The sequence below is a fragment of the Balearica regulorum genome, chromosome 5 (assembly GCF_011004875.1).
Source record: "Balearica regulorum gibbericeps isolate bBalReg1 chromosome 5, bBalReg1.pri, whole genome shotgun sequence".
In the NCBI taxonomy this organism is placed as follows: domain Eukaryota; kingdom Metazoa; phylum Chordata; class Aves; order Gruiformes; family Gruidae; genus Balearica; species Balearica regulorum.
In genome coordinates this window covers 68,370,256-68,395,442 of record NC_046188.1, presented here as the reverse complement: position 1 = coordinate 68,395,442, position 25,187 = coordinate 68,370,256, and the positions used below count along the sequence as shown (strand labels likewise).

Here is a 25,187-nt window from a genome sequence, read left to right as displayed (position 1 = left end):
GAAACCCTAGCCTATGTTCACATGGTAACAAAACCAAAATCTCAGAGGTCGGGGAGGGAAGGATTGCATCCTTTAATGCCCTTTAATGTGTATTCCCTACCAAAAGTTAGTCTTGCTGTTAGGGGTGCGTTTCCTTCTCTGTCACCATACATTAGTCTTGCCCACTGCAGAAACCCGGGGGAGCCTTCGCCGCAGCTGCAGTATCGTTCTGCTCCCGCCGGAGAAACTCTTGCTGTGACGATAGCCAGAGAAGCACCGCGGGAAGAGCAGGATCTCTGTGCACCTAGCTGTTAGCTTCTGGTGCTTGTCAGACGTATTATCAACTATTGTGTTTGCTCCAGGCACACTGGACAAACACACCTGCACTCGCTGTATTTGCCGGTGCTGTTGTCGGGTGCAATAGGGAGGGCACTTTATATGGGACGGATCCTTTAAAATAGGTATTTGTGTGTGTTTGGATCATCATGTTTCATATTTACCAACATGAAACTAGATAGGAGGGTTTTTTACGTTGCAGGATAAACAAAATTGTGCATACCCATAATTAAGTTGAAGATTTTAAAATGTGATTTTTGTAGTGGGCAAGTGTGTTGTGTATCTTACAATGCTTCTGTGTTTAATGAAGATATCCTGTCCAATATGTGTCTGTATCTATGATACTTTAATCCCTTTAGTAAATACCAAGTTTCTAATATTTAAGATAGTTAAATTTAACTGCATATATTCAAGAAATTCTTTTCATATGATGCGTAACAACCATAAGGCTCCAAAAAGATGGATCAGTCTGTTGCTGCTTTTGTTTTTTCCCCCTGCCATGTCAGTTTGCACTCACTGGAGCACGCTGTTCAGATAGAGAGCGAGCGAGCTCTGGGAGTTGAATTTCTTCCCTTTTGATAATCTGTGCACTCTTTCAGTTCCAGTCATTCATAATGTGCTCTTAGTATTTGTGTGTGGGGTTTTTTTTGTTTGCTTTGTTTATTTTTTTTCAGAAAAAGGCAGTTAGATGGTCACGCTGCTTGCCTATGGTGTTTTTTAATTTATTCATAGGCTGTTTTCAACTCCCCTTAATGGTAGGGTGGTAAAAAATAGCAGTATAAGAAATTCCTGCAGTTTTGTGAAAGTTTCTAGATGGATAGAGAAAAAAATAAATCTCAAAATACCATTTGTGAGGGGAAGGCAGCAATCTGAGCTCAACTTATTTCATCTGGCCTGTTGGCCTGAGAAACGTAACCTGGCAATAGCCATAGAGGCAGAGTAAACATCACGATGCTCCCGCAGCACTGAAGGGCAAGGTGCTGAGGGAAAGGCAGAATAATAAGGGTAAGCGTATAGCCATCCTTTTAGTCTTTCATCTTCCAGCTATTTTACAGCCTTCCCGTGTCAGAAGTGGTGTTTAACCAGCTGGAGCTCGTGCTTGCTTTGTTCAGCCAGCGGTTAGGGGATGTGCAGGGGCCAGGGAAGGAGAGCGCCTGGGACCGGGACACATTGGGAGCTCAAGGTACAGGAGTCGAAAATGCAGACAGAGGACCTGAGGTGGAGCGAAGACTGTTGTGGTGGTAGTTTCCATTGTGAGTTTACTTCCATTGGAAATCTGTTTTTATTTGTTTACAGAGAAATTTTTCATCACTCAGCACTTCTCTGTACCAAAACCTGATGTATCGCAGTGCTATAAAATACGATCAGCTTAACTATTGGAAGCATTTAACTATCCGTTGCATTCTTAAGAAAATAAAAGAAGACATCCCAGACAGTCATGTCAGCAAAAACTAATCTGTATTTTAGCTATATAACATCCTTTTGAACCGATGAATTGCCAGCTGGGAATTAGGAACCTGGGATGCTATATTTTCTTCTGCTCTACAAGCCTAGGTAAGCCAGGCAACCTGACTTACTTTTCCTGAGGTAATAGTTTTGCTTGTGGAAAAGTCTTTGGAAAATCACTGGGACAAAACTGATCCAGTTCCTAAAAGATAACGGCTTCCCTGTCGGAGCTACGATCGCGAGCATCTCTGGTGAACAAATGGTGGTATGTTCCATTTCCACACAACTTAAGAGCCAAACCACCAAACTGGCCTAAGGTGTCTGTAGATTTAGGGTGACATGCTTGACCTCTGCTCCCTGGCGGGGTCTGCCCTGCACTGGGACCTGTACTGATTTAGTTTTGCCAGTGGTTAGAGTGTCTTGTTTAAAAAAGACATTTATATGATCTGCTTCTCCATAGCACTGGTAGGGCATAGGTTCTGTTCTTTTTGCCACTGTAGATACACTCTTTCATTATCCTTTCCATGGCTGCTGGTGTATCTTTTTAAAATCTGTATTCCAGAAAATTAGGGGGCTTGTGCCTTGTTGATGAGTCTGCATGGAGTTCCTTGTCCCACTGTTTATTAAACTTAAGTGCTTGATACCTGGGAGTTGGTTCTTCAGCTTGTGATTTCCCTTTGTTATTCCATAATGAGATATTTCTGGGTAGTTTTTGCATGAAAATCCACTTGCCAAAACCTTGGGAAGTTTTTTTTCCTAATTCAACTCTTTATTTGTATGCTGTATAATTGCAGTTTACGCTCTCTATCAGAAGCGCTGAATCCATTGCCCTGGAATATATTGCGCTCTCAAATGGCTTTAGGGAGAGGCAAACCGTGTGATGGTCTTAACGTCTTTTTCCTCGCGCTCGCTGGCCTTATACCTCTTATGATCTTAAATACTGTGTATCGACCTACTACATTTTGGCTTCATGTAATTTAGCATCGGTAGATAAATAAGGAAGCCATTGAAATGTTTATGCTTTTTATTGACTTAAGGTGCTTTGGAGAGCAGCATTAATCTACAGTTCAGTGAAGCAGTAAGAAAATGAAATACTCCCTCAAGAGTTTTCTTTTGTAAATAGAGCCTTGCATTAAGCTGCTGTGAACTGGCATGCTTTCAGATTTTTGAATGCACTGTTTTTGTCTTCATTAGTAATTATAGCTGAGGGTAATAACACTGGAATTGTCCTTCATCAGAAATAACAATAAGACTTCATGATGTGGGTATGTGACGTGCTTTGGAAATGCTTGCCCTTGACCTCAAGCTTTAGGCCTGCCTCGCCACTGCCTGTCCTCTGGTGTAAAGGCCGGCTCCAACATATGGCCACCTTAAAATGCTAAATTAGAGCCGTAGCCTTTTATGCTTGCTCTATAATCGTTGCGGTATAAATGACCGGACAACAAAGAGGAATGAGTAATCTGGCTGTGATATTCAGTTGGCTCAAACTAAATTGTGAAACACAGTGGTAAAAGATGTTCTCTCAGTCCCTGCTGTTGTTTGACTGTATTTACTTTGGGGGATCCAACTGTGAGACTGTTATAGAAAACATATATTTGGATATCTCAGTACAGTCACCTGCTATATGAGTGACCTTGGTAAAGTCAGTTCAACCTTCTATACTTTACTTTTGCTTTAATTTCTTTTTTAATGTGGGCTGACAGTGGAATTGGTTGTTGTGTTTTGGTTTTTTTTTTTTCTTTTAACGGAGAAATTTTTTTTTATTAAAAACCAGAGAAGTTGTCTTGGGAGGTTTCTTGTGGGAAATACGAAAAATAATATTTACATTTCTCTAGCCTCTGAAAAAGTATATGGTTACCAACCACTGCAAAGTTTATGGTGGTATTTTCGGTTTTTTCCACTGCACACACTTCTTCCCCATTTTTCCATAGAATAATAACTTTCATTTCCTGGAGAAGCTTTTAGTTTGTGGGACAAAATAAAGTCTTTTGCTACTGTAGTTGGAAAAACCCAGAAGGAAAATGTTCTGTTGTTCTTACTGTGAGACCTCTGAACACAAATATCCTAACTTTGGAATAAACATTACTTTCATTTTAGCCTCATCTATACCACAGATTAAAAATGTTTCTAAAATCTGTATTTGAGTATGTGTAATAGACAGATTTTGGTAGTGTGGATATTAAAGGATGTTGTGTGAGCCGCAAACCACAAAGCAGCATCTGCATCTGTCTGGCTCCCTGTAGCATTTAGGTTTTTGGTTGATTCTGCTATTTGAAAATACTGTCTTTTATTGAAGCGTTACCTGTACAGTTTCTCCATGTGGAGGATGATGTTACTTTAGCACCTATATTAGTTTCCTGAAATGTCTTTTTGCACTGGGAGAAGCAGGCTTCAAAGCCAGATCTAGTTCTAAGTACAGTTTATAACAGTGCTATTTAGCAGAGAACCTGGTAATTATGCTGGGTTTTTCTGGATCCTTTGGGAGGTTGGGTGTGCCTGGGAGGAAAGGTCATCTTCCCTTTTATTACTCTTTTTTTCCTTCTCCTGTCGTTCTTCCTCTTCTGTAGTAAATTGGTAGCCAGATTTATTTCCATTACGCTCTGCATACCACATAAATTACAGGATGAAATAAAAGGAGGATAAAACATATAACTTTGTTGTTAAATGCATGTTACTTCCAAGAAAACAAAACCTGTAGCTGATTAATTTTTAAGACTTTAACTAAAACTTATCTTTTCCTCTTTCTCCTTTGTATTGGCAGGATAAAAAGCTTGAACATGCCTCGTAGCCCAACATCAAGTGAAGATGAAATGGCACAAAGCTTTTCCGACTATTCTGTTGAATCTGAATCGGACAGCTCCAAAGAAGAAACTATTTATGACACAATTAGAGCAACTGCAGAAAAGCCAAGCAGCAGAATGGAAGACAGTCAGAGCAACACATTAGTGATTCGAATTATAATACCTGATCTGCAACAAACGGTAAGGGATATTGCATTGCGATTTAAAAAATAAAATAAAATAAAAAATTTAAATGATTAGCTTTGCTGGCTTCAATCTGCAGTTGATCTGTTCTATTCTCTTACAGTCTTTTAACAAATGACAGGCAAAATTTATGTCCTGTTTTCTTTTAATGTCTATGTTTTTTTACCCCAGTGGTATGTCTGACTGATTGCCTAAACTAAAGACACCATTCTGTCCAAGATTTGGTATGTTAACTTGATGGAAGCTGTGATCATAAAGCAAAATATCTGTCTGATCTGCATTCAGAGGTGTTTGGGTAGAAGAAAGAATTAGGCATCTAAAAGTCACTAGAAGATGAGGGTGAACCCCAAAATTACACATTGTCTCTACAAAAGCTTCCTACATATATAACCCCATTGTCTTCTCTAGTTTCTGTTTTCATGAGATCGATTGTGATTGACAGTAGACTGAGGTCTAGCAGGAGGTCATCAAATTCTCTCTCTCTCTCTCTCCCATATTAGTTGCCTTTGTCTGTCATCCTCCCACAAAAAGATATTCTTGTTAGGTAGCTGGTGACTTTTAGAGCATAAAGATGAGGAAAGAGAAGCACAAATAAATCTTTTCTTCCTCCTTTGCTGCTATGCCTGTACTACATGGTGGTGTTTTTCAGACTTCCACCCAGAGAAATCAATACTCTGTTTGGAGGAAGAATAAAGCATGGCTTCATACTGTTCGGCAGTTTTTACAATGACGTGAAGTCACTATTTTATTCTCTCCCACCTCCTCATCACTTATACTGGAAGCATATCAGAGAGCATAAAAACCTTTTCTGATTTTCCTAGAGAAGTCATTTGCAAGCTAACTCGTGGGCCTACAGCTATATCTCACATGCCTAAGTCTATTGGATGGAAATAGAGACTTTTCAACAAAAGATTTAATCTCTCACATTTTACAGAAAGAATTGAACAAGCTTTTAATTTGTTAAGAAATGTCTGATAAATTGAGCAAATGAGAATAAAAGTTAATATTTTTTTCATTTAAAAAAAAATCTTGGCTGTTTCTGACATATTAGAAATCTACAGTCTAAATTCCTCACTCTGTCTCACAAAGAACTACTAAGTTGTGTTTCTTTTATGGTTGAATGTGTAAAATTCAATGTCTGGAATGTTAGGAGTTGGAAAAGTTTGTTGTTGTAACTTTTGTAAGTAAAAGAATCATTTTCCTCCACAAGTGCTACGATAGGAATAACAATCTCATTCTGAAGAAAGTCTTGGGAGTTACTGATTCCATCTAGAACCACAACCTGTCCAAGTTTATGATTAATTATCTAAATTACCCTGGGCCTCCTTGAATGCCATTGTTGGTTTATTCAGTTGATGGTAGGCATCCGACTTTTTTTTCATTTCAAAGATGATTATAAAAACACATTCTTTTTATGGATGTGTGCTACATACATCACTCTGTGCTGACATTTAAGATCTACATCATACTGTGCTGCCATTGAAGATCTATCTCAGATGAAATTATTCCTTTCTTTTTAATTAAGTTCATTTTTAGAATGATAGAGATGGCCTGTCTCCAGGCTGACAGGGAAGAGCTGTTTTGACAGTGTGGCCTCAGGTGTGGTTGCAGAGCTTTTTTTTTTTTTTTTTTTTTTTTTTTAAAGCCCAATCTACACAGTGCTGCAGAAACACATAGAAATCTGTGTTGGAGTTAGGAGCATTATCTCTTAAATTCTTGTACTTAAAAATTCTTTTCAGTGAGGATTTCTGCTAAAATTACAGTACCACCCCATTAGTTTATGTGGTGTGAGATTAACCTCTATGAAGAGGAAGCAGTGTGGGACCCGAGCTGGCCGGGAAGGATTCAGAGGGCAGAGCAGGGCTGAGGCTGCTATGAGCCACACGTGGGATTTTTATTAAATCTTGGCTGAAGCAGTCATCACGTTGGGTCTTTCATTTCAGTATTGATTGAAATACTGAAATCCACTGTTGTACATCTTAAATTTGAAAGGATTTTTCCTGTAGGGAAGTCCTCTGTTAAGACAAGCTCTGACTTGACATGGTTAGGATTTTATTGATGATCCTACCAGCTTGCTATATCTTTGATTGTGTTCAGTGCTCAATGAATGGATCCAGCAAAATGGAAATATTAGCTTTACTTGCTAGGTTTACTCTGCTGTTAAAAGCAGAGAGATGTTGACCTCCTAAAGCCCTCTTATTTCATTACTCTACTTTTTAGACCAATAATAAGTTATTTATTGACACTATTGAAGCAATAATTTTTTTAAAATTCATTTTGTGCAGGAAATGAAATAAAGCAAAAACTAATTTCAGTTTTGTGTTTCATTTGTTCATTTTTATTGCTTTACTTTCTGCATTTTTTTCCTTTTCAATAAACTCTTAATGAAAAGTAACTCAAATGTTTTAAACAGTTCTATAGCAGATGATCTATTTCTGATTTAATTTATCAGCCCACAAGCTCTTGTACAGTGAAATCTGCATTCAGGTTTGCAAACAGGAAGACTGATAGCTTAAATGTAGTGTAGCAAAGTTTGGAGAAGATCATAGTTCACGAGCTGTATTATAGCTACAAGCCAAATCCAACATACACCTCATTTGCTGTATAATTATAATTAATTTAACATAAGAGGTGTTTAAAATTAGTCTGTTTAATCAAAGGAGCATGAAATGACATCATTTAGTTTTATGTTTTTATTCTTTATTGTTTTTTAGAAAGTATGATCGATCAAGAATATATTTGTTTAAAAGAAGGCAAGTTTAGGGTTTTATCTAAAACTCAAGCCACTGGGAAGTTTTAAACCCATAGCTAAACTCACTAGGACTGAAACTGCTTATCTGCAGTGACTATGGTGTACATCACCTTTATTTCATTGCACGTATGAGAGAAGCACCAAGCATCATAAGTAGGATGTGCTGCTATAGGAAACTTTATAAATGGTCACCCATTGTAGGAAATCTGTCTTGTTACCCTTTTATTCTCATCTGAAACTTTAAAGATAACGTAAACCTTGACAAGTTCACCCGAAGCTGTTGTGAAGACCTACTTTTCAGTTCTTACATCAATTCTTTTTTTGTCTCCTTTTCAGTTGAGAGGGTGATCCAATGTATTGAAACAATACTTTGTAGAAAGAGTAATTTCTTATTGCTTTTGTGCATCATCTGTATTCAAGTAAGTGTCATCCTTAGCACAGAAGGGTGGAGAATATTTAAAGTGACTGAAAGATTTCCTGAGCTCAATGAAATTAGTGAGGGAATGGAGAGCATAGAAAGCCCTCCATACTCTCAAACATATGTGCATAGGAGAGTGGGTAAAAAACCCTCTATATTATCTGGCATTTAATTTCCTGATTTAATAAACCAGGAGGCTCAGCTTTAGTAGATCCTTTATGGAGGCAGGACACAGGTGTAACCTCTTTTGACCAGAGGCTTATTTGCAGTGCATCCAGCCCGGAGGGCTCTGGCTTGAGGATGACCCCTACTACGTGAGACGGAAATGACAGTAACTGACTAGCTCCTCCTCTCTTTGCTATAGCGGTGCAGAGTTTCTGGGCAGTTTAGGCAATATTCAATTGTGTCTGCCCTTAACGTGAGGATGCTTCATCCCCAGGGCAGCAAAGTTCAGTGTCACCTGCCAGCAGCACTGATCAGTGCAGATCTGCATCTTTCCTCCGTGGTAAGCAAAGCTGGCAGTCAGCAGCCCCCAGCGGTTTGCTGCCCGAGGCGATTGCCTACCTTGTGTCTAAAGGCAAACGTGTCTGTGCGTGGCATCGAATGTCTTTTGGACATGGAGAACTGCATGAACTAATGTGTCTGCTCTTTCCTCTATGATGCCTGGCATATCCGATCTCTCCCTGCATCTTTTTGATCTGGATCCAGAGTAAGTCTTCTTGCATCTATTTCCTTTATCAGCCTGTGTAGGAACATATCACAAATGATTCTGCCTGTAACTGGAAGGAGTCTGGTGGTTCTTCAGTAGCTGTTGTCAAGAAAATCTCCTTTGCGTGATATTCTGACAGTGATGTCCAATGTTTTGTGCTTAGAATTGCCCTTTTTCCCAGACTTCAAGAACAGATCTGTCAGCCAATTTTTTTTATGATGAAAACATCATTTTATTATCAACACATGGTGGTGGTTCCGCTCTTTTGTTTTATCCTATGCTTAGGTGCTCCCTCTGGGTTATGTTTAAAATCAAAATGCTCAGATTCATATGTTTTATTAAATTCTGATGCTGAGATGGGATTGGGTCTGCTGAGGACTTCTTTGAAATGCTTTCTGCCCATCTGTTTTGCTGCTCTACTCCAGTAACGAGCATTTGCTGACTCCCCCCTCCCCTGTGTGTTGGTTTATTTTTATATTGGACTTTCCATGCAAAATGTTGTTTGATAAGCGGCAGTTTGGTAAAGCAACAGCTTAAGTTGTAGCTGCTTCTTGGTTTCCTCTTCTGCATTGCTTTTTATATTTTTGCATCTTTTCTTATACTTTACTTTTTCCAGTATTCAATGACCTTTAAGATTAAGAATCTTTTTTGTAGTGCTTTTCTTTTAGATAAAACATTTGTTTAGTTTGTGCAACTTTTATGAAGGTAGGAACCCGGTTGTCACAACTGCAGCTTGAGTCACATTTTTGCTTAAGATGCCCCCATTCTTACTTGTTTCCAGTCTGTACTGCCATCCGCTGCATCAGATCTATTCCAGGTTTTCTTCGCAAGTATTCTGTATCCCATTTTGTGACTGATTGTTCATTGCTGCTTTCTGTTTATAGTTGATCTTCTTTTTATCTTCAATTTAATGATGGAAACATTGTGAGTGCTGCTGAGATCTGTTCTTATACCCTTCATCTAGACAGGTGATCTGACTTGCCAGCTGATGATGGTGTGGCCAGACTGGGTTTTTTTGACCTATCATTTCATGAATTTGATGTTTTCTGAAGGCGCTTTTCTGCAAAGAAAGCAGTGCCTCCAAGAATTAAGTTGAACACTGAGCCCAAATCAAAATGAGGGACTAGCTCCATTTTTCTCCCATGATACCCAACTCTCATTTGCGTTTTCCACTTTTTGTTTGTCACATCTTTAATATCGACATCTTCTATTGAAAGGAATAACTTGTATTTTCGTATTCTGACAATCACACTTTGGAGGTAGCTGTACAAACCGTTTGTCATGGTTTCTCTGTCGCAGCGTAGTTCTGTGTGATTGACAGCTTCGCGAGTCTGATGAAAAAGATGTGTTGGTTGAGAGATTTTGAATGGATAATGTTACTGCTCAGAGATTCTGTATCATGAACATTATTCCCGTTGAATTAATATCTTCACTTTAGCTGGAGAGGGTGAGCCATATTTTCCCTTCATTCTAGTCCTTCTGTTGCGCTTAGTGACTTGCTCTCACCAGTGTGCAGGAATGCAAGATTACAGTTGACCATGTCTCTCGTGATCCAAAAAGCTTTAATATCAAAAGTGCAGGTCTCACATTTCAGCAACGACCGAGTGGCCTAGTGTTTTTGAGCCACTCAGGGTTTCTATTTTGGTTCTTATTTGAAAGAACTGTTGCAATTTTTATGGTGTGTGTAGCTAGCCTTCAAGACAAGCTATCACGTTTTATCTAGTCTTGGGATGCAACAAAAAGGGTGGAAAGACTAGATCCCACATCTGCCAGTGCAAAAGATCTTTGTTTCATATGTGTTTCTGTAGTTCTTTGCCACTAAACTAGCCCTATTTTTTAATTATTTTTTTGATAATAAGTCGTTGAAGGTTAGAAAAAGTTGTCCAGCTTTTTTGACTCAGCAGCTGTCTCGTTTCCTTGTGGTCCGTCTTATTCTCTTGTTCAGCAGCTGCATCCGAGAGAGTGGTAACAACCTCCTTCTCTATCCTGCCTGGCTTGATGGAAAGCATAAATAATCATTTTTCTCACTAGTTTCACTTATCCGAATCTGAGAAATTTTGGTAGGAAACAGTTGTCTGGTTATTGATTTGCTTTTTTACATCATTGATGTAATTCATTCTAAATTACCAATGGGAGCAGCATTTATTAAAATAAGCACATTTTTCTTTCTTGTGAATCACAAGAAAAGCTAGGGCTGGGTATAAATTAGTTTGTGAAATTACTAGTTTCAAAATGTTTCCATGTTTATTCTGCCATTGAGGACTCTATAAAATATCGTAGCTAGAATCGTAGGAATACAATAGTGATATAGTTATCAGATAACTCAAAACAAGCCTTTGAGCTACTGCCATTGCAGTCCAGTGAAGGTGGTTAACTATCATGTCGTGTCATTATATGAATAAGCCAGACCTGCGGAAAACAAACTGTTTCAGAAGATAAATATTGTGTATTTCTGATGCAATGTGCATAAACACTACAGAAAGATTTATTTTCCATTGAAATATATTCTGAAGAAAGTTGCCAATTCAGCAAATCTTTGAGAATTAGAAATATACACCATTATCTGCGATATTCACATGCAATCAAGAGCAGATAGAATACAAGAATAGACTGAACAAAGTTGAACGTGTTGAATTCTCAAGATGCATTTAAAAAAAGCAGACTTAGTTAACTGCAGTCAGAAGTTATTGTTTTGTATTGTTAAAATCAAAGCAGTTTTGTATGAGTCCAAAAAATAATTTGTTTCACATAAGAATTTCATGTAAGAAAGACTCTTTTTTTAGAGTTGCTGAAAACTGCTGATGTTTGAATCTGAACTTTATATTGAAGTTTGAATCCCTGTAAGAGTCATGGGGCAAGTGAGGTTCAGAGCTGAAGGAACACAGGGATTTAAAACAGATTGCTGCTAAGTCAGTGCCTTAACTACTGGGCTGTTCGGGAATGAAAATACTGTTTATAATGTTCTTTCTGTCTCCCTGTCTCCTTCCCTCTACCATTTAAAAACCCTCAATTTTTTACAAAACACCTCGAAAAGTAAAATATATGAGGGGAATGAAAACCGCTTCCTAGCCAACTTTGTGACAGAATCTAATATCTCATTTGATTACATTTTTAGATTTAGGACTTTAAGGGATTAAAGCTCTCTCTTATTTCCTAGACCAAAGCATCAGGTGAGCACGTTGTGATGAAAGTTTTATCCATCTTCCCTTACATACCCCAAAACGTCTCCGCATCTGTACTTGAGCCATATCTGAAAAAGTGCAGTTTGTGCAGGAACTGATGAAAGACAAACCAAGTGGTAATTTTTAATAATTCATGCCCAGGCACGGTGGAGCTGGACAGAACCCAACATTCACGAGCCTACCTTGCTTCCTCAGGCAAACCCTTGTGAGATGTTATCACAGCAGCTTCAGTGGGACTGCTAGCCCACAATGACAATTAGATGACATCTTGGTATCAGTGTTAGTGATAGTCCTCATATCTGAGGATTAATTCACAGAAACAGAGCCAAACTCCTCAACTTCAGTAGGTTGTGATATTCAAAACCAGCTAGTCATTTCTGCTCCGGTAAAGTGAATATATATGGAGGACTGGTTGACTGTAGTGTTTGCTCAGTTAAAAGCAGTTGTAAATTGAAAGTCCTTCATGTCCTGGTTGTACTTTTTACTGTTAAAATTTTTTGCCACATAATACTGAAACAGTCAAGAAGACATTGTGAACGTATAAAATATTTTGACTTCTGCCTTTGAATTTGCTCTTCAAAATTCGGAATTGAAATATTCAAATGAATTCGTTATTTGATTTGTGTATATGACATCAGAGATTGCTTTCAGATGTATGCAGGGTTTGCCAGGATATTTAGTTCTAAAAGACAAACTGTAATCATTTTCTTATGGATGGCCTTGGGACTTTAAAAAGATGCCAACAGATAATGCAGAGGTGAGCACTGCAGAAGCAGCTGTGGGTAAAGTTAAAGGAAACACTTCACTCTCTTTAAACATCAGTCTTATTTTTACTTCTGTTCTCTTATCTTTATGTACAATTATAATATGAAGAGTAGCAGAGGTCTTCAAAAGAGGCCTGAAGAGTGGTTACTGACTTTATTGCTGTAGCCAGAATGACAGCTACATTCATGGAAATGTACTGATAAAAAAAGATATATTCGTTAACATTTTTCTTTGGCCCATGTGCTGTCCCTGCATCCTGTGTTGAATGGCCTGGCATGGGGTGCTCATAATGCACTTCAGAGGCAACAAATGGATTTCTAGGCATTGCCATCTGCTGGTAGCCAATGACTACAGTGTAAGCTACAATTGTGAAATTCCTAAATTTCTTAAATTCCTACATTGAGCTTGGTAAGAAGCAGAGAACTGGAAAGGATTGTCAAGGTTTTCAAGTCTTCTGCTTGTATAGTTCCTCCCATGAACTTACCCTGAGATAAATGTAGATTAAAATGAAGTAGAATTCTTGCCTGAATGCTGGGGTTTTTTTTGTGAAATTGTTGCGGATCAGACTGGTTGTCAGAACAGCCTCGAGTCAAGTCAAAGCTTAAACAGCTTGTAACATCCCTATTACTTGGCTTTTCAAACAGGTTTGCTGTGGAGGGTTTCTTTCTCCGTAGAGAAGTATATGATCTCTGATGTTTGTGGAAGGACTTGAGATGTCCTGTGTTTTCACAGTACTTGTGCATTAGTTATTATAGAGGAATGCACGTCTCAAATGTAATTCTGTTGATGTGTGTTTTGCCATGGAATTTGTAGGTTTATTGTGTATGTGTGGGTATAGTTAGGACATTTGTAAATTTTAGAATGTAAGATACTATTAAATGTTTTTTTCATTAATTAGATTTTTTTATTAATTTTTCTTTGCAGAAATGCATTAGATTTAACCCAGAAGCTTCAGTGTGGGTTGCAAAGCAACGAATTTTGTGCACTTTGAATCAGAGTTTGAAAGATGTCCTGAATTATGGACTGTTCCAGCCTGCAAGCAATGGTAGAGATGGGAAGTTTCTGGATGAGGAACGACTTCTTAGGGAATACCCACAGCCAGTGAATAAAGGAGTTCCTTCACTTGAGGTATTTTAGATTTAATCTCCGAAACGTTTGTATTCTGATACAAACTATTCAGTAGGCTGTATTTTGAGGTTTCTACATGCACCTGAATTGCATTTGGGAAATAGTGATCAGCAACTCTGAACTTGAACCCTTGCTCACAGAAGTGCTGGTGTTCACCTGCTCGGTGAAGCTGTTCCATGTGTTATCTCCAAAGGCTACAAAGAATCAGCCCCCCTGGGAGATTTGATTTTGAGGTTTTCCTCTGCTGAGGATGCAGGAGATGTATCTTGTTCTGTGATTTAATAAAGAAATGTAAGATTCTAGGTTAAGCTTTTGGGTTTCTCATTAGGTTTGCAATAGTAGGGTAGCAGTTGTTGAATAACCAACCTTTGCTTTCTCTCGGAGAGAGTCTTTCCATCTCAGTGAAGCCTTTTTTTTTGTTTTCTTTCCCCCCACCCCCATCTTGTTCCCTCCGTGCCCTCCTTCAGAGAGCACAGATTTCCTCTGTCTGTCTCCTGGGAAAGCAGTAAGGGAAGAGAAGTGAAGCAGTCGCACATAGGCACTGGAATTTCCCCCCTGCCCCGTTGCTCGTGCAGAGGCTGTGCAGCTGGGGCATAAACTGGGCAGAACTATTATGGCACTGGGCAGACATGGAGCAGAGCCAGAGCACACTGAAACACAGTATAGCAGGAAACTGGGGCATGAAACTAGTATTTAATTAACTTTGGTATTGCTTGTATGGTGGTACATCAACCACTAATAATCTGCAGTTAATAGACTTACTCCGCTATAACACAAATCCAAGAAAAAAGAACCAGGATCCAGAGAAGGTTTCAAGTCCCAGCTTTTATAGAAGTTTGTTTCAGAGATTCGATCACTGATGTCCATCTTATAGCCATAAGCAGATTAAATTACCACTTTTTTTTTTTTCATCACGTTGTTTCATGAGTGTTCACTGTTTGCAAAATTCTTCTACAGGATTGCAGTTCGGGGATTAAAAGTGGTCTTGTGAAAAAACGATATTAAAGCCTCATTCAAAAAGTCTCCTTGTCCAACAGACATGCTGCATTCTTTGAATTCTGTCTAGTATGATTAGATAATTCTAAATTATAACTAATCCCAGGATTTTTGCCATAGATCTTGCTACTCTGGCCGTAGGGTAGCAAACTGTTCAGAGTAAAATGTGAGTGAGTTTTAGCCAAAAAAAAAAAGAGGCAATTATCTGAACCTTGTTCGCAGGACCAGTCCTGTTAAACATCTGCCTGTGTTGATTAAGGGATTTTTCAGGAATCTTTTTTTTTTTTTTTAAATTTCAGAAATACTAAGCTGATACATTGAAATATGTATTTTTTTATTTAATATGTCTTCCCAGTTCTTCTTTCTGCCTGAGACTGTAAATGAAAGTACACAGATACCCTTAGGGAAAAGCGCTTTTCACTGTAATTCTTGCTTATTTATGTAGATTCTAGAGGCTGATCGCATTTCCTATACACCTCCACTGATTTCAGTATATTTATACAGGATACAAATTTTGCTTAAATGAACTGTAAAACTATGATGCCACTATGTTAATCAGAGTGCTGATTATTGGTGAATATTCAAAATGAACTACTAAGCCTTTTTAAAAAATTTTGCCTAAATCTACATAATCGTGAATGATACTTTCTGGTAAAGTCAGAAAATTACGAGTTTTTAAGCAAAATAGGACATTTAAAATTTATTCTTTTTTTCCTCCCTCAGTTTCGATACAAGAAAAGAGTGTACAAACAGTTCAATCTTGATGAAAAACAGCTGGCCAAGCTTCATACAAAGGTATGCCCAATTTACTGGAGAAGTTGGCCACTGCCGACTTAGCAAAGCGAAATGTCTGAGAAACTGGAAATGAGTAGGAGTTCATTACCACCTGGGCCAATTGCTGAACAACAAACTGCGTGTGCTTCCAGCACCAACGGATGTGTGAATTGTGATCTGGGAATTCCCCTCGCAGAAGAATTCCCATGATTGACTCTTCCATATGTATACAAGTAATTTTAAATGAACTTTACTTTGTTAATACAGTGTGCTTTCAGCATGCTGCAAAAATGCCGATCTATGTCTTTAGACTCGTTTGCAGGTCAGAAGATTAATAATGATCACCAAACATCATCTTAATTTCTTACTGAATAAATCTTTCAGTCTTTTTTTTTTCCTTAAAACTGTGAAAACCAGAATCTTCTTTCTGTGAACATTATAAACCGTAGGGCTAATGCTCTCATTATAAAGTCAGGTTCTCCAGGAATGTGAGTGGATATTGACATCAGAATATTTCACTTTTCATCAAAATTTTCATTTTAAAATTAGAGGATGATTCATTTGTCACTCTTTGTTTCAGGCTAATTTGAGAAAATTTATGGATCATGTCCACCATCTCTCAGTGGAAAAAATAACAAAGATGTTGGACCGAGGACTGGACCCAAACTATCATGACCTAGAAAGTGGAGGTCAGAACAATAAAACTAGTGGCATGAAGTAGTACCTTTGGTTTGTTCAACCTAAATTGATTAACAGGCTGAATCTTACACATTCTTTCTGTTGCCTTCCTAACTCTGGGCTAATGGAGTCTGTATGGTTTTGCTGTCCAAAGGAGAAAATTGATAATTTAGGATTTTCTTTGAGCAGCATTTTTAACTTACTATTTTTAAAGTAGATGTTCTTTATTTTGTAAATTTGCTGATCTTTTTTTAAGTACGTGCTCTTCTGTTCTTTAGAAACACCCCTAACTTTGGCAGTTCAGCTTGACAATACAGTAGAAGTGATAAAAGCTCTGAAAAATGGAGGAGCACATTTGGACTTCAGAGCGAAAGATGGAATGACAGCTCTGCACAAAGCGGCCAGAGCCAAGAACCAAGTAACCCTCAAGGTAAATGCTTTCAGTAGCAAATTATACATAATTTTATAGAAAAGAAATATATAAAGGAGAATGTTTTCAGTTAATTACTGTATCATCCTCAGTGGATCCTTTAATATGTGCTTGCTCTAGTGCTTGCTTGTGGCTTTCAAATCTTAGCATTTGCTTTCAATAAAGGGCCTTTTAATTTCTGATTTATTTTTTTTTTTTGGTAGGAAGAAAAAGTGGTGAAATTTAACCTCATTCATTGATAGATGGGGAAAGATCTGTCTGAAGAGAATAGCGTTATTGTTGCTTATCTCTTTGAAAGTAAATGCCAGTAGTGTGGATTACACATTATATCTTAGCACAATCTCTCCTGTTTTCTTTTGTATTTTAACAGGTATTCTTAAAACACCTTGATATTCTAGATTAAATCTTAGGTTTATGGCTTTTGCTTATTTCCTTCTGACAGATACTCAAATTGCATGACATTTTTGATAAAGCATCTTGTAACTGAAGAGGTGAATGTGTTGCAAAGGTCAATGCAGCATTTTCAGAACTGAGATTCTTGAACTTAATGAGAGGGTGGAAATTGGACATCACCACTCATCCTTTCCTTGCTATCCCCGTAGATTCCTTTAGATGCTAATTCTTCTGAGGTCATTCCTTAACTTATTCTGTGCTGCAGCCAATTCTCTCAGCTTACACAGAAGTGAGCAACAAATATACGTTATGGCAAATATCAACCTTGTAAATACTTTTTCAGGTAGAAAAGTCCCTTAACAGTTAGAAGTCCCTCCAAAATACATTTTTCACAGTTTTTGATTGCTTTCAGACCCTTTTAGAGCTTGGAGCATCTCCTAACTACAAAGACAGCTGTGGCCTGACACCACTGTACCACACTGCTATTGTGGGAGGGGATCCTTACTGCTGTGAACTGTTACTTCATGAACACGCTACAGTCAGTTGCAAAGACGAAAATGGCTGGCAAGAAATTCATCAGGTAGGAAAGTTTTAAGTTTTGTTTGGAGTTGAATTTGCATGAGGAAATGTGCCACGTATGTTCTATGGTTAAACGTTGTTTTGAAGGCCGTTTGGATGTGTTTAGTCCATGCACATATAAGTATGGAATTACTTTCTTTTTCTGTTTGCCTATTATTTTGTATCCCGCTGTGGTGAATTAGAAGTGGAAACTGTTCCAGTGGAGTTCTGTGACTTTTTGAAGTCCTTTTGAAAATTTGTGGATTTTGCTGCAGAAATTGCACTAATCATATTTATGTAACAGACTCTTGGAAGTTAGGCATCCCATTAGTGGCACTTCAGTAAAAAAAGTGGAACTTGATCTTTTTGTTAGATGCCAGTTTTAGTAACCTTGGTAATGCTTCTTGCGTGTTTGTCAGAGGTACTTTCTCCTTTCTCTCTAGTGAACTTTACAGGAAGATTCGAATTCAGGCTCCTGCTGCTAGGATTCAGTATGTTGTGCTGAAGGATGTTAAACTCTTAGAAACTCACCGTTTGAGTCAGTTTTCCTTCCCTGCGTGTGTGGAAACAGGGATTCTAGTGATTTTTCTTTTGCTGTTTGTATGGGGGTTTTCCTTTCTTCTCTTACATATTAAGTGTGTGTATAAAGATGGTAGCAATAAGAAAACTTATTTTTAAAAAGCAATCTTTTGAGGTTTGTAGTGCTCATGATTCATCAGGCGATGGCACATCTTGGTCAGCTTCACCACAGCTATTGGAAAGATCGACCTCCTTCCTCACCAAAGACCTAATTTGTATCTCTTAAAAAGATCTCTTAATGGTTGGTAAGGCATCAACCTTACAGGCTTGCTTAGGTTATCTAGGCTCACTTTTTTTCTGTGCACTAATCTTTTTAGTACACAACTTCTTTTCTTCTTCTCTTTGAAAGAAATGAAAGATAGCTTTGGTACCCAAGTTTGGGAAGAAATCTGAGCTTTTTCACTGTGGAAGTGTGCTCAGATCAAAGTCATTTGGATCCGTCTCCGGTAGGGGAAAAAAAAGGATTAATTTACTACCATCGTTTCTGAGGATGTGGAGGAAATGGATTGTTTAGATCAAAATATTAACTCATCTGGACTCCCTGAAATTATAGAGAAAAATTTCCTTATGTTGAAAACCAGCCTGATATGCATATGGATATAATGTCTCTTAATGAAACAGAGCTTTCCAAACACATTGCATTGGTTGTAATCCTAAATAAATCAATGTTTACATGTGGATTACGGGCAATCTGTTTTCAGTAATCAATAATACAAGCATTCCTCACTGAATTAAGAAAGATGGAGCTAAGATACAATCCCATATGTTGTCATCTGTGTGAAGAAGGCAAAGTTACCTCATGTGGCAAGGAAATAATTGGTAGCAAGTGTATTTTTCATTTTGTTAACGCAATCTTTAACTGTAGAAGTGAAGCCTCTGGGTTACCGTTAGAGTAAAGGGGAAAAGGGAAGGCATTCTGGTGGCAGTTCATGCTGTGCTAGGATAGTAATAAAAAGGACATCCTCTGGAGATACCTGTCTCTCTCTGTTGACCGTACCAGGGAGCCCTGATGAATGGTTTGGATAGCTCAGCTCCCATGCAGGCACCTCTGACGGGGCAAAGTGCATCTCCCCTGCGCTGGTTGTCTTCCAGCGCCTCCTCTTAAGCTGAGTAAACGTTATCATCAGATTGGCAAAGAGGAGGCAAATCCTGCTCTAGCAAAGGAAGGGAAGTGGAAAAAGCGCCTGGTTTTAGTCCAGTTTATTGTAGTAAGGATGGAATGTTGGAATTAGTTCTTGTATTTTAGGAGTTGTTTTAATAATTACATCTGCACATTCATACCTAGATGTTGAGTGACTTTTAGAGACTAGACAGAATTGGTAATTTATAGCTAATTGTGTATTTACTCTAATTTCCTGCACAGTCAGAAACACAGTTACGGTTTGGTACTGTTACTGTCTTTGCTTGTTGTTGGATGCTTGCTTTCCGTTGCCTAGTGTTAATATGTTCCAGTTGTAATAACAGCTAGCATAATGTCTCCTTTATTTTGGCAAATAATTTGTAAATGAGTAAAATATTTAATAAACATTGTTTTTTCCCTTTCTGTGTGTTGAAAATGGAGGAAGAAAAGATGTAATGGTTAGGATACTAGACTGGGATTTGGGATGTGTCACAGATTTAATTTGTATATTGGGCAGTACACTTAATTTTTCTGATCCAAATTGCAAGATGTGTAGGTTTGTAATTCCCACTGAACTCAGTAGTAATTAGGTACCTAAGGCAGAGTGAATGGCTTTTTATACCTGTATCTCTCAGCTTAAATTCTATATTATTGTACAGGACTGATACTGATCTGTCGTGATGCAAAGTTAAAAACATTACAAATTGAGAGGTCCTCAGTTGACGTGCTATAGAGAAGGAGGAGGTCAGCTAAATGAGACTGATGAATGGAAATACTGTGTTTTTTATCAAACCTATTTGCTAATCAGGAAAGTTTCAAGTGTCTCATTCAGAGAGATTTATTTCCAAGTATTCAGGGTCTAACATTTTCTTTGTGTGACTGATAAAGTAATTCTTGAAGATTTTTCCCTCTTGGATCAGTGCCCTGTATATACTGTGTGTCTATCTGACGTCACAGAATCAAGATGATGATTACTTGAACTTTGGCCAGATTTCCCCAAACTGTTTTCGCACCTTAAAAGCAAACTTTAGAAATCCGATCATCTTCAGTGCCATCTAGTGGGCAACTTCCTGAAGATTACCAGGACAAAAAAAATCTGTTAGTCTGCTTGTCACATTTGACAGTTATGAATGTTAGTGGATAAAAAGTGCCAAACTTTGTATTTTCTCAATCTCTTAAACTGTCATTCCTCAAATAAGCAGTGCTTAAACTTATGCAGAGAATTGCTGTACCTGAAGTGCACACATTGGTGTTTACAGGCAGGGATGTACATCTGGGTGTTAATCCTCCCAATTCAGTCCAGGTTCTAAAAATTAGACCCTAAGTTAAGTAGCATCTTTGCTAAAAATATTTACCTGGAACGCTTGCCTAGATTGTATAATAACCAAAATATGAATGCATCTCTTTACAGGCTTGCCGATACGGACACGTCCAACATCTAGAGCACCTCCTCTTCTATGGTGCCGATATGTGTGCACAGAACGCCTCGGGAAACACAGCGCTGCACATCTGTGCCCTGTACAACCAGGTGAGCTGGCACGCACCTCCTCTGCCGGCAGACCCAGTGCTGCAGAGTCCTACTGTCCTCCTTCAGTGGCATAAAGGTCTCTGGCGGGAGCTGAGGGATGCCTCGGGTCCCCTCTGTGTGGCTAAGTGGGAGGGATGTCTTGCTTTGGGAGAAGATGGGTCCGGGGAGTCCAGTCCCATGGAGACTGGAAACTGGTGCTGTAAGAGAATGACATGTAGCCAAGAGAAAAAAAAGGCATAATTAAGGTACAAATGTCAAATCTTTTATGTCCATCCACAGAAACAGAGGCTTGTTGAGTTTTCTGTTGAAGGAGTTTAGTAGTTTGGTGTTAGGTTTTCCTGAGATGCAGTTTCCTCACTTTTAATAAATGGATTTTGGAATAAATTTCCCATTATTATTGATCTATAGAGGAAAGTTACGCTGAAGGAGAATGTAGTTCATTATTTTTAGTTTGATTTATTTAATATGCAATGAAGTGTTACAGCTTTTAAACAGTGGTCTTAGAAACTAGAAAGTGCATAATTAAAAACTGTATTATTAGTATTTTATTCACTGATTACAAATAGGGCTGCTCATTGTAGGTAGCAAGAGTATACATATTTACATACAATTAGAAAATAAAACAATGCCATATACTATTGACTTAAATTTATTTTTAGTGTCATATCTAAATATTTGTTTCCTATTTGGGATTTATTGCTGTTTTGCTAGAATTTAAATTAGAATACAATAAGAAATACTTGGACAATACTGTGGAAATGTATCTGTAGATTATACAGAAGTGATAGGATTCTCTGCTGTTTACAACTTGTGTAGTCATTTACAAATAATAGAACCATTTGATTTGATAGCATTTTATACTCTTTGCATGGATGGGATGGAGAGGGAATGAGTTTTACAACTGTGTTAAAACACAGTGTATATAATGTTACATTGAATTAGGAAAACACAAGTCATGAGATGTGACTGCAACTAGTGAAACATCTGTTAAAGCATCTGCTTCTTAATTAATTACCATCTTAGGTTTTTTTCAAAAGTCTTGTCAAGAGAGATTCCTCAATTAGGTCTAAAACACTCTCAACTTTTTTAAAAATGGAATTTTGGGAATAATTTGACATTTTTCAAGACTGTTGACTTGATGTACATGTCATAATTGCTATCAATTCATAAAGAGTCTAGCCGTACAAATCTTCCCCATGAATGCTGATTATTTGAAGTACGCAGCATATCAGTGGGAGCAGTACCTCTGCGGACTACTCCTTGCTCACTGCCTACCAAGCGTCTTCAACAGGCTGTCAAGTACCTACGTCAACTAGTTTAAGGTTAGCAGTAGTGTATTTGCTCAGCTTGGATGGCTGCTGCAACTGCAGGCATACAAAGTTTTTGGAAGTTGGCACTTGTTAGAATTCCTAGAAAATTTTAGAGAAATTAAATTCACCTTCATCTCAACAGGAATTTTGCGTTTAGGCTTCCCATCAAGAGCTTAACATGTGTAACTATAAACTCTTCTGTTGAAAAAAATATTTAAAAATATTCACTTTAATCTCATTTACTTCACTTTTCTTGAGAAAGAATTTTGAAGCCTGGACCATAATGCACATATAAAATTAAAAATGTGAAGTCATCTTTTTTTTTTTGTTTGGGTTTTTTTTTAACCATTTTATTGCAGTATTTTCATGACTATAGTTGTTTACAAGATCATACACTTTTAGCAAAGGTTATGCAGTATGATGCTGAAATTAGAATAGTCCTGCAAAATGACAGTATTTTTCACATAGAGATGTGATTATTTTTTTCCTGCCTTCAATGAAAAAAAGTTATTCTGTAGAAGACTTGGAGACTTTAACTGAAATTGCATCTAGAAACTTGCAAATATTTTCATAGTCATTAAGCTTGGCTTTGTGAATGGAAGTTGAACATCTTGTGACTACGCTGTTGGGTTTCTGTTTTCCTTAATCAGGTATATGTCAAAATTAAAAGTTTTTCTCAGGGTGCTGTGAGCAGTAACCTATGCAGATTTTTTTGAGTGTCCCTTTTATTGAAAGTTATTAGCTAATGTGGAAGGAATGATGTTGGCCTTCTCTAGATGGAGAGGATGAGGAGGACAGCAGTATCCTTTTTACCTCTTGATTCCTGTAGATGGAGTCATTACCCATTTGATTTTTTCCCTGCCAATATTCCCTGGGTAATTTTCTTGGAATGCTTTCTAAAGTTGGTAATTCTGTTTTCCCAAGTGTCAGCTAAGTGCTGATCTGAATAAATTTTTGTTTTTAAAAGTTATTTTATGGCCATCCACTAACTGAATAAAATCTAGACAGATCTTATGCCTCTCTCTTTTGCAAATAACTATGCTGGAATGAACTGTGCCTTCTTTCAGTCAGTGAATTGGATTCTATATGAAAACTGTTTAGTTTTCAAATCAGTTAATTGACTCTCAGACAACAAATTGAATCTAATCTGCTGACAAGCCCACACTTCTCCATGAAATTCTTTTTAATCTTAAGAAGCCTAAAAAGCTACTGCATATTCAATTTAGGTGTGATATAATGAATGAACAATACTAAGCTCTCAATAGTTACTAGATTATCAGAGCTAAAATATGTGCAAACAGGAGTTACGGCATTTGTAGGCAGCACCTTAACAATGGAGAGCTCTAAAATGTGGATTTTCTGTTGAATTAACAAAGGAAAAGTAATCAGAATAATTTCTGGTGGTGACTTTTTTGCTTATTCTCCCTAGTTTGTTCCCTTTAATACTGCAAGGATGGAGAGGAGACAAAAGGGAGAGAAGATGAAGCTAAGAATGCTTCTGTTTGTTTTAAAAGAATAAACAAACAAATGCAGTGCTTCATCCAAAACAAGTTTTCTTGAAAATTCTTATGTTGAACAACTCTGACCACTTTTGTCAAAACCTTTCTTACCAAACCATTTAATACATAAATCACTTTGCATGTTTTTTGTTACACTGCAGACAGCTTAGTTAAATTTGTAAATCATGTAGAGTTTTTAAATGTGTAATTCTTTTGCTTTTGTAGTGTTGAATTATTTATTCTGATAACCAAATAGTAATCAACCAATAAATGCAGTGTGTCTCTTAATATCATTATTTATATCCTCAAGTTCTTGATCAAATTTGGGCATTTTAATGCCAAAGGGTTCTACTAACATTTCCAGTATGTTTACTAAGCAGTACCTGGTGGAATACTTGTTATTATGGGAATCTAATACAGTGTGCAAACTTAAAATCATTTAGGAGCCAGTCAAAAAGGAATTTGTGGAAAAGTAACCCTGAAAAGATTTGACTTTTTAGTTTATTTGTTTTTTAACCTGGAGGTCTTCATCTAGATTGCAGCATGTTTACTTCTTTTGGATGATGGCTAATACAGAATAAGGAAAAATGAGAAAAACATTTTGATGTTTTACACATCGCTCTTGGTCTTTCTACATTTACAGATATAGAGAACACACCTAATGTGAAGATTTCAGTGCCAACAAATGACACTACTTCAATTAATTATATATCATTAAAAAATTACTCTCTATGAGATGATTGTTGATATACCATCTTGAGATGTGATCCGCTCTGTTGTTTCAGTCTGTTATGCAGAATAGGAAGTGTGGGGGGAACAAAAGGATATCTTTTTGGAGTACTGAATCTCAGTGAAAGCATAGGATAGCCTCTTCCCCAGATATATTTGGGACAATCCTGTGATGGGGAAGAGTTAATGGGATCAAGAATCTGATGTGCTAAATTAGAAAACACAATGATGAAAATTATTTTCAATCATAATTTCTGCACATTCACGTATGACTCAGAATCTACTCAATAAGCCTCATTTCTGTCACTAAAATAGATAAATTATATGATTGTTTTCTCTGGCTGAAAATTTACTGTTAAAAGTGAAAGGTAGCTCATTGAAATACCTCATTAGGTAGAATTCCATAACACAACATGATACGAAATCTGGAAAGCACAACGAAATTAATAGAAATATTTCACAATAAACATAAAAAACATTTTGAAATGTCAACTGGTCTGCATAAGGTCCTAAGATGAACATTAAAGATGACATATAGGGAATATATCAAAAATATCATCAAAAAGCCTAGTATTCTGAGAACCGTGCCACAGAACCACGGAGGATTTCTAGCAGATGATGGTCAGTTGTATTTTACAGCAGTGTACAGTAGGGACTTAAGCAGTACACTGTATTTGTCCAAAAATATTGTGTTGAAGGGATTTCGTTTGCAGATTTCCTCAGTTCAGAGGATCTGAAGCCATACTTTTCTCGTTAGAAGGACTGTATTGGATTTGTGCTGTAACTTAGTATTTTTTAGGGGAAAAGAGAGAAGGTAAGATGGGTCAGCACAGTGTCTGTAGGAAGGCCAAACAATTTCAGGTACATTTTTTAAAAAATCATTCATTAAATCTT

At 37.5% G+C, this 25,187-nt stretch overlaps 1 protein-coding gene across 2 annotated transcripts in view; it reads left to right on the top strand.

Annotated features, from left to right (window-relative positions):
• The window catches only part of SHANK2 (SH3 and multiple ankyrin repeat domains 2), a 320,878-nt gene that overhangs the window by 4,496 nt on the left and 291,195 nt on the right, over positions 1 to 25,187 (top strand). For both annotated transcript variants that reach the window (XM_075755401.1, XM_075755400.1), the window contains exons 4-10: positions 4,523 to 4,742; positions 13,496 to 13,699; positions 15,419 to 15,490; positions 16,050 to 16,158; positions 16,426 to 16,577; positions 17,383 to 17,550; positions 20,639 to 20,755. In XM_075755401.1, coding sequence (XP_075611516.1) covers positions 4,523 to 4,742; positions 13,496 to 13,699; positions 15,419 to 15,490; positions 16,050 to 16,158; positions 16,426 to 16,577; positions 17,383 to 17,550; positions 20,639 to 20,755 — 1,042 coding nt within the window. The remainder of the gene's footprint in view (positions 1 to 4,522; positions 4,743 to 13,495; positions 13,700 to 15,418; positions 15,491 to 16,049; positions 16,159 to 16,425; positions 16,578 to 17,382; positions 17,551 to 20,638; positions 20,756 to 25,187) is intronic.